Source organism: Asparagus officinalis, chromosome 3 (genome assembly GCF_001876935.1).
Source record: "Asparagus officinalis chromosome 3, Aspof.V1, whole genome shotgun sequence".
Taxonomy (NCBI): domain Eukaryota; kingdom Viridiplantae; phylum Streptophyta; class Magnoliopsida; order Asparagales; family Asparagaceae; genus Asparagus; species Asparagus officinalis.
In genome coordinates, this window is record NC_033796.1 from 28872649 (window position 1) to 28890289 (window position 17641).

The following is a 17641-nucleotide window of genomic DNA, read 5'->3' on the forward strand; positions in this document are numbered from 1 at the left end:
TAAACGGAACTATGCCGCGTGCATTTGAAAAACTCAAAAGGATGACTTATTTGTAAGTTATGCCATCAAAAGTTTTATCAATGTTCATTACTAAACTCTCTGTTTTCTGTTCACCTGTTGTATTTCAATCCTAAAAAAACTAAATAGACTCGTGTAACAAGAAATCAACTATTTGCGTATATGTTTGTTTGTTTTAATTAATAGTTGTGAGAGTCTGTTACTAACTTAGGACTTCTTTAACTTTTTTTTGTGAATATCCTCTAGGAATTTGTCATCAAACAGTATAAATGGTCCCATCCCAATTGAGCTTGCAAGAATTAGTAACCTGGATACTCTGTAAGTAGTAAGTACAAAGGGTTTATTTCATAAGTTCACGATGATAATTATCTTTTGTACCTTCCCTAACGAGATAACTTCATTATGGCAGTGACATCTCCTGCAACAATATCAGTGGCCCAATACCTTCTTCTGTCGGTGATTTGGAACATCTCTTGAAAGTGTAAGTTCTGCTTATGAAATTAGAATTTCTTCATGTCTTTCATTTCACTGTTAACATCCTTCTCCTGCTGTTGTAGAAACTTAAGCAACAATCGCCTCTTTGGGTACATCCCAGCAGAGTTTGGAAACTTACGGAGTGTAATGGAGATGTAAATATTCTCAAATTACAATTTGGATGTGTACTTTTTTTTTCTTGCACTTTGCTACCTGACCAACTTCTGTTTCTTGGCAAATTATGTGTTGCAGTGATTTGTCCAACAATAAGCTTTCAGGTCTGATTCCTCAGGAACTGGGGCTTCTACAAAATCTGATGTCATTGTGAGTAATATCATTCTCCATCATTTGTTGCTTAACAAAATCAATCTATAATAATAAGTTTAGAAATGACATCAACTTAGTAACTAGCTAGTACCTTAGTAACTAGTTTAGTCTTCGGTATCAAAATGAAATAGACAAGCTCAAAATCTTAATCTACGTTACAATAACAAATCTCACAGAAATTTAAATATTGATATTCTCACATTTTTTATTCAGGTACAAATGAGATTATGTTGGAAAAAATCATAACAATTGACATTATAGTTATAATCGTAGATGCTTCACGAATAAATCTTCAGCTTTATATCAATATGTTACGACTTAATGTGTGTTTTAAGTTCATGTAGACCAATTATTGAAGAACAGTTTGACTTATGTTTTGATTTCATTCATGTGAATGAATGCCATTTTGCTAAACATTGACATCTTATATGGTGTTTTGGAACTTCTAGGAATTTACAGAACAATAATTTCTCAGGGGATTTAATATCTCTAACCAATATTGTCAGTCTCGTTGCCTTGTAAGTTCACGATTATCTCTCTAAAATTTGTAAGTCAACCAGTAGGTCCTCACAACAAGCATTTGCTACATTTGTGAACAGGAACGTATCATACAATAACTTAGCTGGTGATATTCCTACAGCCAACAACTTCTCACGATTTTCATCTGATAGGTAAGAAAGAATAACTTCAATAGTGATATCACTTTGTCAATCTAATTTGTAGAACTTACATGATGCCTGTAGAGGACAGATTCAAATTGCTGAGAGGGCAGTATACAGAAGAAATATCAATACAAATGCATAAGTCTGTCTCTTCGAGCTTACAAAATTTAACAAATATCTTGCAGTTTTCTAGGGAATCCTGCGCTTTGTGGTTATTGGCTTGGATCTTCATGCCGTTCATCTCATCCACCACAAAGAGGTATTGCAAGCCATTTTACTTTCTCAAGTGATTTGTCAATTTTATACCTAGCTCCTAACATTGGGTACATAATAGCTGTCAGTACTATTGGCACAAAGCAAATTTGATGGTCTTCTCATTTACCCTGTTTATTTTCTTTAACTACCAAAGATGGTGTCGCTAATTGAACTTTTTTCTTTCTTAACAGCAGCAATATCGAAAGCTGCCATTCTTGGCATTGCTTTAGGAGCTCTTGTGATCCTCCTAATGATTTTGGTTGCAGCGTGCAGACCTCATAGTCCTCCCCCTTTCTCTGACAGCTCTATGACAAAACCAGGTAATTCCACTTCCCACTTATAAAGAAGATTTGTATAATAAGCACATTCTATTATAGTATTTATTATGCAAAATGCAGACGTATTAGTAATTTACTACTTTTGTCTTTTGTTTTCTTTTCCCCTGAAGAGCACAAACATTAGTTGATATCTGAAACTTAATAAGTTCTTAATTCACTTTTCTTTCTAGTGCTCAAAAAATTTCTAGAAATGTCATCATATATGCTGAGTGGTTATATATATGAATTTATATAAACATTACAATATCTTCCCTTCCCAACTAATTTAATTATTTGATTATGTTAGTGAATAATATATCGCCTAAGCTGGTAATCCTCCACATGAACATGGCCCTCCATGTATATGAAGATATTATGAGGATGACCGAGAATTTGAGCGAGAAGTACATAATTGGTTATGGCGCATCAAGCACTGTGTACAAGTGTGTACTTAAAAACTGCAAGCCTGTTGCCATCAAAAGGCTCTATTCTCACTATCCACACAGCCTGAAGGAGTTTGAGACTGAGTTGGAGACGGTTGGGAGCATTAAGCACCGGAATCTTGTCAGCCTTCAAGGTTACTCCTTGTCTCCTTATGGCAACCTTCTCTTCTATGACTACATGGAGAATGGAAGCCTTTGGGACCTTCTACATGGTAAAGTTCTTTTAACCCTCTTTTTTCTTCTAGCTCTTGAATTTCAACTAAAAAATTAGCGTAACAGTGGGAAAAAGTCAATTTGTGTTTGTCTTGTCGTTCCACTAGTTAGAATGTGTTTACTTTTTGTCTTTTAACTTGTACAAAGGCTCAAGATGCATGAAGATCCTTATAGCTGCTGTAAAGTTCTTATTTCTACTACAGTACTATTGATTGGTAGATGATCAAGGTTAAGAAAAACTTGTATATAAATGCAATATTCACTTTTGACACCAGCAGAACTGAGAACAAACTCATACAGCCTCTTATCTTCATCAAATCTTACATAATGTTATTTCTATAATTTTTAGGCCCCATAAAGAAGAAAAAGCTTGATTGGCCCACCCGCCTGAGAATTGCTCTTGGATCAGCCCAAGGGCTAGCTTATCTCCATCATGACTGCAGTCCTCGGATAATCCACAGAGACGTGAAGTCGTCAAATATACTCCTCGGAAAGGACCTTGAGCCTCATCTCACTGATTTTGGTATAGCAAAGATCCTTTGTGTCTCAAAAGCCCACACATCAACTTATGTTATGGGAACCATTGGCTACATCGATCCTGAGTATGCGCGCACCTCCCGTCTTAGTGATAAATCTGATGTGTATAGCTATGGCATTGTCTTGCTTGAGCTTCTTACTGGGAGGAAAGCTGTGGATGATGAGTGCAATCTTCATCATTTGGTAAATTTCTCAATCCATCCCATTTTCGTGCATAAAAGAGCTTTGGATTAATTTTTTTTCCTAGCAGTGTAGAATCTAGTCTAGATATTCAAAGTAGCATGCACAGCGTGGTACATGTGAATAATTCCACTTTAATGTGCACCTAGAAAATGATTGGTTTTGATACTCCTGGTTCATGCCTTGAATGAACCTTGAGTTTAGCAGAGCAACGTTGTGAGAAATGACAACATTGATGGGGGTATATATGACAGATAGACTGTCATTGAGGAAATTATTGATTACTTGCCCTTATTAGATTATTGACTCAGGTTTTAATAATCGAATCTGAAGTAGCAGTAGAGCGGGCATATTAATATTAACTGTTGTGTGCGGCGGCCAAACGTAGGAGTGCCGAGAATAAACACAAACGCTAAGAGAGAAAGCCACACAGCCAAAATAACGGCGCGAACACAAACAAACAAATTTTACGTGGTTCAGCAAGTTGCCTACGTCTACGAAGCAAGAAGGGGATGAGTTTTTATTAATAGAAAAGAAGAGTACAAATCGAGATAACAAAATCACCAATTAATCTCACTAACAAAGCTTTTAATCTCTCAAACAAAACCCTAATCAATAGCTCAGAAAAACTTTCTGTGCTCCAAATATCCCCAATCAACTCACTTAGAAACCCTAAAATCTTATTTGTGTTTATACCAAACACAAATCCTAAACAGAACAGGAAAACCAAATCTGGGTCTGACCCGACTGGCGGTCGACCGACGAAATCGTCACGGTCGACCGACCAGAAAGACAGAAAATAAAAAATGATTACAGGGTTTAGCGATCGACCGTCGCGGTCGATCGCACCAAGTCCAGAATCAAATCTGAGCTCGTGCTCGTATTCGGTCGACCTGCCTAGCACCACGGTCGACCGAACAGTTTCCTAACAGATCCCTACTTCCCAAAACCTGTTCTTCTCTAATTTTTTGCCAATTCTATAATTCTCCATCTCAGCGAAGTTTTTCCAAGACTGAGTCGACACCAATAGCAACCAAACGTCTCACTTGTTGTGTCCAGTACGAAGTGAAACAAATTCACGACAATAGACTCAATTCACAAGAAGTTAAGAACCCAAACAAGAATGCGAACGAACTCCAAATATCGGTATGAACTCACCAAACCGGCTGCATCATAAAATGTCTGCCTCCATATTCTCTTGCCTAAGGAATCAAACCTCACGTAGTTCACCAAGTGGCCTCCAAAGGCACTCAAATCAACAAGAAGAGTTTTCAACCATTCTCCAACATCACCAACAAATCTGCAACTGATAAATCTTCAAATTACCTCAAAATGTAACGAACCAAACACCTCCACCTGTGATGAACCAACGGTCATAGCCAAATCTGAACTGTGCCCACCCACCGTATTCGGATCAACCAACTCATCATCTGTATTCACATCAACATGATCCCTAATTTGTGCAACTCCGCTGGAATCCTAAATAATACATAATGATCTGGAGAACGTGGAGTTGTATCACTCCACCTACTGCGATATCCCAACGATTTGTCCAATACTCTATACGTCGAGAGTCAAATATGACATACATGCTCAGAACAATATCAGAGTTCAATACCTGATAACCAAACATGACCCTGAATCCCAAATGTGCACTCGAATCAAATATCACATCATGAATATGACAATATGTTGGGCGATCATATATGCGAAGCAATTCAAAATCTGAAGTAGCTCCACTAGATTCAAATACTCTAAACGTAGCAGTCGGTAACCTATGAATAAGATGACTCCAATATGTCGAAGCCTCAACACCAGAACTCCTCTGTAAACCAATGCGAAACAACAGAAGAATAGGTTACCGACTGCTACGTTTGGATCTTATTCATAAATGCCTAGAACAGTTTTCAACACAGGAAATCAAATACCTATTACCTCCTAATGATGTCTCATTGGAAGGTCCTCAAATGCCTACGTGAACACCACCTAGAATACCCTTCGCTCGATGCATAGAAGTGCCGAACTCTACTTTGGTCTTTTTGCTCACACCAACATGTTCACAGGATTTTCAAGTTGCAGGTTAAAACACCTCTCACCAATCCATGCACGACATCAAAACTCGAATATCCTAGTCTCAAATGTCATAGTCTAGCCAAATCAAAAGAAGTCGTCAGCTTTTCACCAGTCACCGTGCTCCCAATCAAATAATACAAATTATTTTTCGTGACGCCCTTCATCACAATCATGGATCCTACTGTAACATTCAAATATGCATCCTCTAAGATCATCTGATAGCCTGTTACCTCTAAAACTCCAAATGAAATGATGTTCTTTGATAATAACGGAACAAACCTCACTTCCTCCAACATCTTAATCACCTCGTCACACATCCTAATCCGAACAGTACCGATACCACCAATAGCGCATTCGTGATTATTACCCATGAGCACGGTATCCCCTCTTTTTAACAACTCAAAGTTGGAGAACCAATCTCTCATAGAGAAAATATGGTAAGAAGCATTCGAATTCGATATTCATTTCGTAGAGTTGGCAACACAAACTGATGGTAGTGTAGGGCACGAATAACTCGAAGAATCCGAATCTGAATTGTCGTCACTAGCTTTGGCAATATTTATTTTTGAAGCTTGTATAACTTTTTCCTTATTCTTCCCGGCTTGATCTTTCAACTTTGGGTATTCAGACTTCTAATATTCATCCTTTTTACAAAAGGTACCCTGATTCCTACTAACTGCAGAATGTGCTCATCTAGATTGCGACCTACTTCGGTTTGGACTTTTTTCTCTTGCGACCAATGTCCCTGCTACTGTATCAATCGAAATCTCATTATTCTTCTTCCGAATCTGATAATTCACAAGTGCTGCGGTGACCTCACTATCTGAAAGAGACGCTTTCCCATTAATAAGAGTAGGAAACTCAACAACAGCGATTTGTCTTCATATTCAATCATAACATCCAATTCACCAAATCCGCAAGAAGTTTCGTTTAGTGGTTCATGTGATCACCAATGGAGATCCACTTATTCAATTGGAAGCAATAAAGCTTCGTCTTCAAATGCAAGCGATTTTTCACACTTTTTGTCGAATACTTTGCCTTCTAGAATCTCCTAAATTTTTTTACCGAAGTCTCATTGATCACATCATATTTTAAATCTTGTGTTAGACAAGACCTAACATTCATTTTTTTCTAAATATTTTTCTCAATGTCGTCCAGTTTTTCGTCCAACTCCAAAACATCCTCCAAATTTTGCGCGTTGAGCGCATCTAAGACTTTAAATCTTCAAAGACCAAAATTGTCAGTGTCCTTAAATTTTTTCACATTCATCTTCATAGAGAATATTCAAATTTTGAATGGTCTTTACGCCAGAAGTACCCTCCACAACTCCTTTCTCAAAGCACCAACAAACCAATGCGAAACAACAGAAGAATAGATCCAAACTAAAAGAAGAGATTTTTTACCTCCAACCGAAACCCTAACAAGAGCCTCCGAAAGATCTCACCCCACACGACGATAGACAAGATCTACAATAGTAAAAATTCCACTTTTATCACAAACTGAAGCCCTAGATGAGCTTTCAAAGTGATCTACTCCACCTAACCCAAGCGTAGCCAAAGCTCTAATACCACTTGTTGTGAGCGGCGACCAAACGTAGGGGTGCCGAGGACAAACACAAATGCCAAGAGAGATCCACACAACCAAAATAACGACACAAACGAATTTTACATGTTTCGGCAAGTTGCCTACGTCCACGGGGTGAGAATGAGAGTGGTTTTCACTAATAGAGAAGAATAGTACAAACCGAGATTACAAAATTATTAATTAATCTCAAATAAAGCTCTTAATCTCTCAAACAAAATTCTAACCAATAGTTCAGAAAAAACTCTTTTTCTGTGCTCCAAATATCCCCAATTAACTCACCTAAAAACCCTAAAATCGTATTTGTATTTATACCAAACACAAATCTCAAACAGAACATAAAAACCAAATCTGGGCCTGACTCGACTTGCGGTCGACCGTTTAAATCGTCGCGGTCGACCGACCAGAAAAATAGAAAATAAGAAAAGATTACAGGGTTTGGCGGTCGACCGCACCATGTCCTGAATCAAACCTGAGTTCGTTCACGTATTCGGTCGACTGGCCTAGCATCGCGGTCGACTGAACAACTTCCAAACAGATCCCTGCTTCCCAAAACCTGTTCTTTTTCAATTTCTTCGCCAATTCTATATTAACCATTCACTTCAAAAGACAAATTATCAACATACCTATTCTGGAGAAAGATTGGTTAACACTACAAAGTATTGTCTATTGAATTTTAAATTGAGGCATAAATTTTAGACAACATGCTGTAACATACCTGGGAGCATGAAAAATTCTTTAACGAATTGTTAGTTCCAAGTTTTTCATTTTTTTATCTGTTACAAGTTTGAATGTTGAAACCATATCCCTTGGGACCTGAGATTAATATGGCTGAAAAATTGAAAATGGAGTTTCCACTAATTTGGCCTAAATCTTATCTTATGCATGTTTACACTAGTTGTTACATTGCTAGGTACAACTGATCCGACAAAGTGTGCGGCTTTTGGCTACAACTGATAACAGATACATCAGCAAATGAAGCTCTCATAACTGAATGCAATCTGTGAATATGACCACAAAGGGTCCACCACCTTAACCTTATCATGTGGGTGGGTAGGCTGGCTAGATCTCAAAACATCCCCACTTGCCACTTTCAGTGTATTGAAAGTGGTTTGTCTCCACACTAGTACACAACCATACCCATACCTTTTTTTATCGTACCCAATAATGTAGGCTCACTTTGGCGAATATTTAGGAAAGAGGGATTAGGTAGAAGGATTAGTAAACCCATTTAGAGTAAAGAAGGGTTAACCTGTTATGTAAGATTTTTTTTTCATTGAAGAGAGAAAAATAAGACCTAAAAGAACTTGGTTATAGGTAATTAAGAAGGATATGATCATAGTTAATAACCAAATAGAAGAATAGGATTAATGTAGCTTACCCCAAAATTTAGTTAGCTTTTTTCTTATGTTAGGGTAGAGGGCAAATTGTTACTATTCTTTTATAAATAGTAGCGTGTCTGAAGAGGTGGATCAGTAAACCCTCAATCTCATTTTGAGGGGTAAACTCTTTTGACCGGTATAATTAACCTTTTGTAAATTTTGTATTTAACAAATTAAGACTAATTAACTCATTTTATTTCCCGTGTAAATTGTGTTTTTAACGTGTAAAGTTTTTGGATGGCAGATATTGTCAAATTTTGGGGTTTTAATGTGTAAATCTTTTGGATGGCAGATATTATCAAAGGCAGCAAATGACACGGTGATGGACAGTGTAGACCCTGACATTTCATCAACTTGTCGAGACCTTGGTGCAGTCAAGAAAATGTTCCAGCTGGCTCTCCTTTGCACCAAGAAGCAGCCCTCAGATAGGCCCACGATGCATGAGGTAGTTCGAGTTCTCGAGTCCCTTGTGGAACCTACCCCTCTGCCTGTGGCTCCTCAGAGCACAGCCACGAGCTATGTTGATGAGTACATGAACTTGAGGAGCAGTGATGCCTTAACCTGTTCTGCTGCTTCTTTGAGCTCATCTTCATCTGATACCCAGCTCTTTCTAAAGTTTAATGAGGTGATCTCTCAGAACACAGAATGAGACTGATAATCAGAACAGTCTTTTATTTTCTTTTTCTTTTTTTCGTTTTTGTTTGGGCCTCTTTTGGGGAGGGGATGGCGTTTCTACGTTGTAAGATAAGATGGTGGGATGTATCGTTATACTTAAAGTTACTGTAATGGTAAAAGTTAGTAGGTTATGTTCCTAATCTTCGTGGTAGTATTTGTTGCATTAGCTGTATTGATCAGTGATTCACTATAGATCGTTGAGTTCGGTCGCCTGGAAGGGTACGGTGGGGGATTAGATTGATTGTATTTCAAATAGAGAATTGCAGAAAGCATTTCAGTTGAACTATTTAGTCACCAGGCTACTGGAGCTATGAAAATTCCACGGTGTAAGGGTATATTTAGATATACCGTTTTGTAGTCCAAAATTTCGTCACCTTGGTCGCTTAGATTGAACGTGGACGAACGTGATGTGAAAGTCATGAAGGTCATGGAGGAGGTGACTTGTTACAGAATTATGCATATAAATTAGGTAACATCATTAAGCCAAGCTAAGCAAAAAAAAAAAGGTATTTTGTTTTATACCGAGAAATTAACACTGATATTCAGAAATCACAGAGGTGCTTAGTTTTGTATCTTTCGACTTCCACAAGTGGGCCTACAGAGTTTAGAGCCGGCTTAATTGCAGGTTCAAAATAAACCTGCTCAAAACAAGATGATATGATTTACTTTGAGAGGCAATTGTATGTGACTGTTTTGAAAGAATAGGCCTCCAGGCCCATGACCCATGTTATAGTATTTTGAAGGTATCTCATCTTATTGTAACTTGATTGAAACAAAAACCAATTCAAGTATTCCACAGCTCTTAACCTTGCCTTATCATAACCGGTAAGACAAATATTGTTAATAATAATTAACTAGCTTAGCTCATCGCCAACTATCAATGAGTGTGACCAACATACTTGCAACTATTAAAAAAAAAAAAAATAGTGATACGTATACACGTAGTGCAGGCTGCACCCTGATTACTGTTACCGCATGATTCTTCTACGCACTACACAAGTCTAGCGTATAACCATCAAAGAGCTACATCCGTAAGAGTGACATTTACGGATTATAGTTTGATAATGAAATAGATGCATAACACATCAATGTTAACACAACTAGTGCCATGCTGGAAATGCTTATGTATGTGCCAGGCATATTCTGCCGTATCCTCCCAGCTTGACTTTGCTATAAGAATTCAATGGCTTGATTTTCATATGTAATCTTCAAAAACAAAATTGAGAAAACAAATACAAGCATTGACCTCGCTGAAGGAGAAAAGAAGCTATTTGAAGGAATCTTATAGGTTTAAGTAGTCCATTCCACAATATTAAAATATATGATTAATTACTTAATGGATTATTTTTATGAACCATGATAACATCATCTCTTATATGACCTATTATAAGAGAGATGATCAGTCAAATGACACGTATAAGCTCGCAACACCGCAGCTGAAAGTGAAACATAGTCACACTTAAAAAAAGATAGTCTATAAGAGAATCGTATTTTTTTAATGTTTTACGCTGAGAATCAAAAGGAATCACACTTTAAAAAAGATAGTGTATAAGAGAATCATAATTTATTTTAATGTTTTACGCTGAGAATCAAAAGGAACCTCTGGTTAGTACACACTTCAGGATGGCCTCTGAAAATAGAAAAGTAGTTGTTTCCCTATCTTTGAGCAAATTACACAAAACAATATATATAACTGCAGGTACAAGGACAATAAATGACCAGAAATGATAGAAAAATTGCTTTAAAACATCACACTTCCCCCATTAACACCTAATTGGAGAAGATCCACATCGCACTGAGAGCACGTAAGAAAAACATATGGTGAAAAATTGTATTTGTATGAAACCTTGATAAGGCGCAGACAAGGCTTTTACAGTTATTGTACAATTAATACATGTACCTGTTTATACCCATAATTTGAGAGCTCATATACTAGTTGGCCTTACAGATGTGGCACAAAATTTTCTAACGCTAAAACATGAGTATCTTTATATTGTTCCCAGAGGGTGCCAAAGAATATCCTCTTATATTCGTTTAAGATAATTTAATATGATTAAAGGCAAGCCACCCATCGCGTGAGCAACTAAGCATTTGATAGCTACCTCCCACCGAAGGAGGAAAAAAAAAAAGAAAAAAAAGAAAAAAGAAGAAGAAAAAGTTTGGTTTACTAAATGAAAATCTGTAAGGTTGTATATATATACATACTGAAGATGCTAGCTCATGTCAAAGAAGAGAATCATGTTAGATGAAATCTTTTCTGCAAGCATAGGTCATCAGGGTTCCAAGTTGTACGGGTGTCTTGGAACAAATTGCTTCTTTCCTAAACCACAAATAAGCATTTCTAAATCAAGGAGACAGGGAACTTTTGTGTTGTTTGACAAAGACGTGTACAGATCCTAATATTTTGGGGAAGCTTATATCGAAGACCAAGTAAAAGAAGACGGTACACATTTTCTTCTGTGAAATAGGGAAAAGATGTGGAAAGTTTACCATTACAGTTTACTAGGATCCCATAAACATACATAGGGAGAGACATATGTAACTTAAATGCTTCAGTTAGATTAACTACTCTGATATCTGATCAAATATCTCTTTCATGGACATGGAATCCTAACCTATATCTCTTAAGGGAAGGGGATTGGAAATATAATTATAAATAAAGAAGAAATTTTCAAATTAAACCCATTCCCAATTTTATTCCCAAATTTCGACCCACTTCAATCTTTATTACGAAAATCAACCCACTTTCTCGTCATGTCAACATCGTGATCAGAGTGTGAGTCTATTTTTTTTAATCGCGTTACTAATTAGTCGGGGTTGCCAACCTCGACTAATTAGGAGCTCACCTGCTACCCTGCTACAGTTTGGCAGCTAAATTAGTCAGGGTTCGAAACCCCGACTAATTTAGCCATCTCATAAATGGTCGGGGTTGGGAACCCCGCCCATTTCGAAATGTCTAATTCAAAATGGTGTGGGTTCCCAACCCTTACCATTTAGCAGAGAGTGGACAACCCCAAGTTAAAGAAGTAGAAAATTGACTAAGGGACACAATAGTCGAGGTTGCCAACCCCGACTACTTGTTCTGGGTCCTGCCCCCTATATAAACCAACCAAATCCCTTCTCCCCCAAACTCATCTCTCCCAGCCGACTCTCTCTTCTCCAAACCTGTCGCTCTCTCGTTTTGCTGCCATCCATATCAATTTCAACCCCATTTTGAGGCCGAAATTCGTCGTGAAAGTTTGCTTAAGATCTTTAGGGTAATTTCTCTTCCTTCTCTCCTCTTTTGACATGTAGAAATCTAGGATTTTTTCTCAAAAATAAATTTCTAGGGTTTGAACTCTATTTGTGGTGATTCGAATGCTTTGTGTGTTGATTGCTATAATTGAAATTAAACTTTCAATTACAACTTTTAGGGCATAGAATGCTCAATTGTAGGGTTTAGGATTTTTAATTTGGAGTTTAGGATTTTTGGTCAAAATCATATGAAATTATTTGCATCTTGGGTTGCTCTGATAATATTTTTAAAATTTTTGCATTTAAATGATATAATCTTCTTTTGTATTGGTTGAACATGTTTTTTATTGTTTTCTCTTATGGTGGAAAATTAGTTATGGAATGAATAATATGTCAATATACGTCAGAGGGTAACGACGCGATTAATGATCTCGAAATCATATAGTTACTGTGACTTGGTTAAGGAATTACACCGAGTTACGAAAATTGACCCACGAGAATACTAACTAAAAATAATATGCAATTGGCCCATAACTTTTGATAGAACGTTCACAGTAGTGCACCTTCATTCAGTGGAACGTCAAATATCGTAAACAATGAAGTCTCTTATGAAAATATGAGGCTGTTAAGAGGGTCAACAATAGAAGATGATGAAAGAAGTAACGACTCTGAAGGTGAAGATCAAGATAGTGCACCAATTGATAGCATGCAATTTGTGAGTGAAGATGTTGAAGAGAATCCAGATTGGCCCGATGAGGCTTATGTTAAGAATGAATATGTTGAGTACAAAGAACCACCTCCCAACGAGTTTGAAGATGATGAGTGGATTCGTTCTTTCACAGTACAAGATATATGCATTGGCCAAAGTTCAACTCATAGAGGAGATGATGACATCCCTTTCAGAGTTGGTGATTTATTAAAGATTAAGGATCAATTGGTTAATGTTATTCTTGATTACTCAATCAAAAAGAAAGTCAAATTCAAGCAAGTTTAAAGCAATCGCATAAGTTATGATGCAATATGTTTTATGAATACACAAAGAAAAGGTCAGGCCGAGGGAAATGAAGCTGATTACGCATGTCCTTCGAAGTTATATGCATTTTCCGAAAAGAAACATAATTGGCATTTTAGGATCACAGAATATTTCGGTGTTCACACATGTAGTAATCCGATATTAGAGCAAGATCACAGTGGTGCATCTCTCTCTTACATAATGCGGTTAATTATGCCAAAATTAAAGAAGAAGTTTGAACTAACTCCCGGTAATATAATTGAGAGAGTGCTAGATACGAAGTTTATTGAAATATCATATAGTAAAGCATGGAATGCAAGGAGAATTATGATGACAAAATATATGGTGATTGGGAGAAGTCTTATGTGACACTACCTCAATATCTTGATGCGATCAAAAGAAGCAATCCTGAATCTGAATACAAACTCATAACCAAAGAGAGCAACCCGGAAGTTCATCAATTCACCTCTGTATTTTGGGTATTTGGTCCTTCGATCCAGGGATTTAAATTTTATCGGCCGGTTCTTAGCATTAATGACACACACTTATATAATAAATATAAAGATGTATTGCTTGTTGCTACAGGAGTAGATGCAGATGGTGGCTTATTTCCTTTGGCATTCACAATTGTACAGGTCGAGAATAGTGAAAATTAGGAGTGTTTTTTTTTGCATTCAATTGTATATTTTTAACGTGTTGTCTCCTAGAAAAATTACTTTTATATCCGATAGGATGAAAAATATTTCAAAAGCATTGTACAGGAGATTTGACTCTCATCACCATCACCGCTATTGCTTACGACACATTAGATCTAATTTTAAAAAGAGATTTGGTCAGATACATTTACAAAACATTTTTTAAATGAAGGGATTACGAGATCAAGTCAAGGCAACATCTCAAGCAGCACATGGCTGGATTGAGAGTAGTTTGGGAAGTGATTACGTCGAGTAGTCAGCACTAAGTAAAGTTGGAGTGAATCGGTTTTGCATGATAATAACTAATTATTCTGAAAGCTTCAACGTGGTACTTAACTTAAGGGGGCTCGAGCAATGTCCATACAGGCATTGGTTGCGAGGACGTTTTATAAACTCAATTACTATTTTGTCAAACGGCGAGAGGATAGAGCAAAGTGGGTGACGTTATTGACACTAAAAAATGACGGGATTGTAGGAGTTCGTGTCAAGCAGGCGAGATCAACAAAGATTGTTAGATTTGCTGTAGATGAATGATAGGTTACAAACAAACACAGTCATAATTACACCATCAATTTACGACGAACACAATGTGCATGCACTTGTAATATACCAAAATTGTAAAAATGACCATGTTCACATGTTATAGCGGTTACATCCAAGCAATTTGGGGTGCAAATATTTCGTATTACACATACGTTTTTGAGTGATATCAATCAAGCTACTATAAAGATTCATACAAGCAGTGTTTCCATCCTATTATACATAGTCGTTACTGACCATCCTATAACAGGCTGCATGTGTTACCTCATAAATATAAGAGACAAGCCAGACTTATAAGAGACAAGCTAGATATCCACGATCAGTACGCATAAAAGGTACGATGGATGAAGGGTGGGAAGGAGCTCCAAAAAATAGATGTGGATAACATTGTCCTGTCAATCCAAATAGATAGCAATTAATGGGTATAATTTATTTAATTTATAATTTTATTCCACTTCATTTATAAGTCCATGTTTATATATGAAATCTGTAATTTTATTCTACTTCTAATTTAGCATACGTCATAATATTGACACATTTTATCATCATATCTGTAGATATTTACAGTATGGAGGTGGGTCCATTGACATATGAAGTTCTTTATGACCATGATCGACACCGATCTGCGAAGATAGACTCTGGGAAGGTCAATTATATTTTTATTATTTTCAATCATATCAAATTTTTAACGTTGTTGATTGTTACTGAACATTTGCACTTTTTAATATATGCAGGCCCCGAGTATTACTATTGTTGATCATACTCATGTACATTCGAGCTGGGATTTGACGGATCCACAGGTCCAATATTATGTTCGTCAAGCAGACTTTTTTGAGTGTTCACAAATTAAATGGGTAAGACTTGATTAGGCTCTCTTAATGGCATTGATTGAATGATGGAGGCCCGAGATAAATACATTCCACCTGCGCCAAGGAGAGTCGACGATTACATTACAAGATGTTGAGGTTTTACTTAGCCTCAGAGTGGATGGAGATACTGTTACGGGTACCGATGACTTCAACTGGATAGGAGTGTGTGAACAATTGCTGGGTCAAGCTCCTACTATGAAGGGTAGTAAGATCAAACTCGAATGGTTAAGAAATAATTATATGAATGTACCAGTCGATGCGACTGATGAGCTCATCAAGAGCTATGCCCATGCATATATACTTCATATGATTTGTACTGTTCTATTTCCGAATTCCACTAATGATTTGGTGCATGTGAGATAATTGCCACTTCTTGATGATCTTGAGGAATGTGGAGAGTTATCCTGAGAGAGTGCAATGTTAACTTATCTGTATAGGGAGATGAAAAAAGTGGTACTTGTGTAAAATAAAGAATTCAAAGGTTACTTCACTTTGCTGCAGATATGGTCATGGGAGCGATTGCATTTGGGTACACCAGATTTGAGGGAGACCCGCTCGATGGCCTGATTCCGTTAGGATGCAGCTATTACTAAGCTATTTTGTAATAGAATGATTACATGTAATTTTATACATTTATTTCAACTATACTAATCCATTATATATAAAATAGATGTAATATTTTCAGATCTTGGCAAACCTCCCTAAAGGGTCATGAAAACTTCTACAGGAATGAGCTTGATCAGATGGAGGATGAACAAGTACAAAAGCATAACATCTAAATATATTCAATTAATACATCATTTGTTATTAATATGTAAATTTACTTAATCTTCTTTATAGGTCAAGTGGATGTCCTATGAATTGACTTTAGAGTCACTACCAGATATTTGCAGAGAATGTGAAGATATATGGCGTGCTCGAGTTCCGATTATATATTTTGAGATTGTCGAAATGCATGTGACTGACTGTGTGCTCCGACAATTTGGATTAAAACAACATATTCCAGATTCTGTAGATAGAATAGAGCAAAATCCCAGAAAAGAAGCACATCATGCAAATTGGGAGCTAATTCGACATGCTTACATTCAGAATTAGGAGTTGAGGGAGGAGGCTGTAGTGATGGAAATGGCTGACGCACCTGACCTAGGTGGGTACTTACAGTGGTATTGGGGGATTACTGGCCAATGGATATTTCGGGAGAACAAAGCACCTAATGAGTATATATCGAGAGGTCCAGAGAGAGGGTTGATAAGTGTATAGACAAAATATACAATTATTTTATTATTATTATTTTATTATCATCCACTTTCTAATAATTCTCTTTCGCTTTTTATCTTATAGGTACAAGAACTCGATGAGGTTGCTTCTATTGCACACGATGCATTGAGAATGACTACCGAGCCAGGGGCGAGGAACGCCTTCCTTCGCATCACCAAGAAGATTCAGTCCGCTCTTAGGAGGACGCGTAATGCAAAATGTGATGGACGTGAGAAATGTCTCATAGGATACGAGCGTAGCCGGATCCGGGGACACACGGTAGCAGGCTTAAGTTGTGCACATGATGAAGCTGGAGGCCCACAACAAGCTCAAGCTGGATGTTCGCAATAGGTTCAAGTTGACGAGGATGTCATGCGCTCACAAGTTAACACACAACCAGACAATGAGATCATCTGAGCTTATGTTGAAGGTGAACGGGGAAGGGGGAGAGGAAGAAGAGGGAGAGGGAGAGAAATGGAGTTATAAATATTTGTTAAAGTTCGGTTTATTTCACACGATGTTTATGTTTTAAATTGAATGTTACGTTTGAATGTTACATATCCGATTGATTATGGATTTTTAGTAAGTGAATTGAATGTTACGTTTGAAATTGATTATGGATTGGTATGTGTTTATTTGTGTTTGGAAATATACGTGTTTATTTGTGTTTGAAATTGATGGTGGATTGATAAATGTGTACAAAGAATTGGTGTTAAACTTGTGGATTGATATGTATTAGCAGAAGTGAGATTTTCCAGCTGAGTGTGGGCTGGAAAATCTCTGCAAAATTGTCGGGGTTCTCAACCCCGACCATTTTTCTTGTGTAGTGCTAAATGGTCTCTGCTAAATGGTCGGGGTTGGGAACCCCGACCATTTCGAATTAGGCATTTCGAAATG

At 37.1% G+C, this 17641-nt stretch overlaps 1 protein-coding gene across 1 annotated transcript in view; it reads left to right on the forward strand.

The window, feature by feature from the left end:
* Positions 1-9279, forward strand: part of LOC109833586 (LRR receptor-like serine/threonine-protein kinase ERECTA) — a 14527-nt gene extending 5248 nt beyond the window's left edge. Inside the window, 12 exon segments of the mRNA XM_020401315.1 lie at positions 1-52; positions 265-336; positions 428-499; positions 576-647; positions 745-816; positions 1269-1337; positions 1419-1490; positions 1667-1740; positions 1928-2056; positions 2361-2708; positions 3059-3429; positions 8755-9279. The exon segment at positions 1-52 is cut by the window's left edge and continues 17 nt beyond it. Of these exon segments, the coding sequence (XP_020256904.1) occupies positions 1-52; positions 265-336; positions 428-499; positions 576-647; positions 745-816; positions 1269-1337; positions 1419-1490; positions 1667-1740; positions 1928-2056; positions 2361-2708; positions 3059-3429; positions 8755-9111 (1760 nt within the window). The 3' untranslated portion in view covers positions 9112-9279.